General features: G+C 39.8%; 1 protein-coding gene across 1 annotated transcript; it reads left to right on the forward strand.

The window, feature by feature from the left end:
- The first annotated feature begins 2,257 nt into the window (after nt 1-2,257).
- On the forward strand, nt 2,258-2,695 carry LOC145980876 (uncharacterized). The gene has a single exon (XM_083113959.1). It carries the CDS (start codon nt 2,258-2,260, stop codon nt 2,693-2,695), a length of 438 nt encoding a protein of 145 aa, XP_082970085.1.
- Nucleotides 2,696-3,362: the final 667 nt, after the last annotated feature.

Here is a 3,362-nt window from a genome sequence, read left to right on the forward strand (position 1 = left end):
GTATCGTTCAACATCGACTTCCGGTTTCTGTGTTGCCAAATTTACTTTAAAGCGTTGCATGTAACTTTTGTTGTGTCAGATGGCTTTTCTCTTTTTTGTTGCAGGTTTTATGAATGAATTTACTTGTGAGGGACAGTTAAATTGGAAAGCATGAAATTTCGGCCTCAGAAAAAGCATTTCGTTTGAAAATAATAAAATACACAAAACAAATGTTATCTATTTGTCACACATTTGCAAACTTTTTTTTTAGGAATTTAGTAAATATCCCATTACAATTACCACTACAGATTAAATGCACACCATCTATGTTCATTTCTTTACCAGTTAACGTGAGAAATGTCAAAAAATGTGACATAACTTCTGAGACTGGCATGTGGCCAGGGGACTCAGGATGCTGATGTGCCCCCCCCCCCGAAATTCTACAAAACCTCTAATTTAAGTAGAGAATAGTGGTTATTAATTTTACTTCCTTAACAGGATTAAACACCTTGTACAATAAATTGTAAAAATATATTGAGAAATTCATATTCAGGGATTCTATCCCCTCCCCCCGAACTTTCCCGCCTTCAGATTAGGTTGACAAAACCTTTAATTTAAGTAGAGAATAGTGGTTATTAATTTTACTTCCTTAACAGGATTAAACACCTTGTGCAATAAGTTGTAAAAATATATTGAGAAATTCATATTCAGGGCTTCTATCCCCTACCCCCGAACTTTCCCGCCTTCAGGTTGACCATAATATTTTGACCCAAAAACAGGACATCCTAAGGAGATTAGTTTAACCTACCCCCCGTGAAAACCCATTTAGGCCTAATTATAAAATTATTGCCATTATTAACATTTTGTTATTATTCTTATTTATTAAAGTATGGATCACGTAAATGATCCATGAAATGTAATAAATGAAATATGATCTCCTGTTGTCAAGAGGTGTTAATAATTATAATCTAGGTATGTCTAATGTAGTGTTTCTGGTCCCTTGTCAAACTTTTGATGCTAGTCCTACGTTGAATGTAGGTCCAGTCCCGATTAGCCTTTCTGTGCATAAAGTGGGCTTAAAACATCAATTCAATCAATTAATCCTACGTTGAAGTTGAGGAGTGCCAGAAGAACCAATCTTCATCTTGAGAACAACTTTATTCTTTACCAATTGTTCATAAAACTCCCTATATATTTGACACACAAGGCAAGATTTGTCTCTTGAGCTTGCGTCAAGATTCAAGAATTAAAATTCTGGTTGCAGTTCCGTATTGAAACTACATATACGCTTCTTGGCCATATCTATTGCTCTACAAATAACTGAACAACCTTAAAACAATACAACTGTGTGCTCGAACATTCTCGACGGCTTTTCAAAATTCCATCAACATTTTTTTCAGCAAGAAAGGTCTCTCAAATTTAGTTTTGGTTTTCAAGCTAACATCTGGACTTTTATAAAATGGGACATATTAAGGATTTTAAAAATGTCGACGGTATGACTGGGACACTCCTCTGAAACGGGACTGTCCTCCTCAAAACGGGATGTATGGTCACCCTACTTCAGATGGCAGCTGCCGAAGAGGGATGAGTCCCTCAAAATAAAGTTCTAGCTATGGGCCTGGTCGGGTATACTCAGACAGAGATCAGAGATGCAGGAATGTAATTTCCTGAGAACAAACATGAAATAATTAAGTAGAAGTTTTCATGGGAATTGTTTAACAGAGTATCCATCGAAAGCTTGTCTACAGACACATTTATTGTATACAATAAAATGAAAGTACTTTACCCATCATCTGACAGGATTGAATGTAATTCCCATTAGGCAGAGGGGGAGGAAATGGTGTACCTGATAAAAAAATGTCTGCCCATTCACAACCTAAATAATATACTTATATTTTCTATGGATGTCCAGAGGATTTTTTCCACGAAAAGGGGGGGGGGGGAAAGGAGGCATATTATTCACCATAATAGTGATGTCTCCTAAAAAAACTGTTTCTTTGAAATTTTCATGCTCCTTCAATGGCCTTATAATAACTAACATAAATTACTGTGACTGAAATGAAATTATCTGCAAAATATATAATTTTTAGGTGGACATTCATTTTCCAGGCAGATGCCCCTCCCCTTTCCGGGCACCCATGATACACTATCTACCAAAAAGTAATTGGGCACCTATGATGGTGGTTAATGTAGTATCTAATTTGAATCATTTAGTATCTAATTTGATTCGTGTGGCCTTCATGTTGTTCCTTGAGCAAGAGAACCACTTGTGAAAGTGATGGCGGGTAGTGCAAAGTTATCAGACTTTGATAAGGGCATAATTGTGGGCTGCCACCTCAGTGGGCTGTCTAGCAGGGCCATAGCCACAAAGTTAAACAGGCCCAAATCAACAATAGCATTTGTGCTTCGTAAGTGGAAGGTGCATGGACATTGTGACAATGGTGAACGTTCCGGGCATCCAAAAAAACTGACTAACAGAAATCGGAGAACCCTAAAACGTGAAATTGTTAAAAACAGTACACAGCCGATGGCTACCATCAGACAGGACTTTACGGCAGCAACAGGGGCGTCAGTTTATATTGGAACATTGCGAACAGAGGCCCACCAACTCGGATATTCCGGAAGAGCAGCAGCACATAAGCAGCATATCACCAAAGTGAATAAAGCTCAGTGTCTCAAGTGGTGCTTGGACCGTCTCAACTGGACACTGGAGTAGTGGAAAGCGGTTCTGTGGAGTGATGAGTCGAGATTCACAATGTTTCAGTCTGATGGACGTGTATGGGTGTGGCGGCTACCCGGGGAACGGCTTCTGCCAGAGTGTATAGTGCCTGCCAGGAAATTTGGTGATGGTGAAGTAATTGTTAGGGGTTGTTTCTAGTACTACGTTGTGGGACCACTGGTGGTTGTTCGTGGCACAATGAACTCACAGGCATACTGTTCAATACTAGACAATGAAATGCTACCAACCTTGTGGCGTTTTTACGGAATGGACCCCTGTTACTTCCAGGATGACAAAGCTAGGTGCAATGTTTCGGAAGCTACTATGCAGTGGTATGCCAACAACAATGTTCACCGATTGGTTTTGCCTGCACAGAGTCCTCATCTCAATCCCATAGAACACCTTTGAGATGCATTGGACCGGCGGTGAGGTCTCGGGAGATGCGGCTACATTCCATTGTCCAACTGAGTGAGATATTGGAAGAGGATTGGCGACTTATTACCATGGACTTCTTCCACAAACTAGTCGAGAGCATGTCTGACAGGTGGCTGCTGTTGTAGTACCAAGAGGTGGCTCCATGAGGTTCTAACAGGGTTCGCACCACCAAACAACAATTTTGTACAGGTGCCCAATTACTTTTTGGTAGATAGTGTATTTTCAGATA

The sequence above is a fragment of the Lepisma saccharinum genome, chromosome 28 (assembly GCF_977018435.1).
Source record: "Lepisma saccharinum chromosome 28, izLepSacc3.1, whole genome shotgun sequence".
NCBI lineage: Eukaryota > Metazoa > Arthropoda > Insecta > Zygentoma > Lepismatidae > Lepisma > Lepisma saccharinum.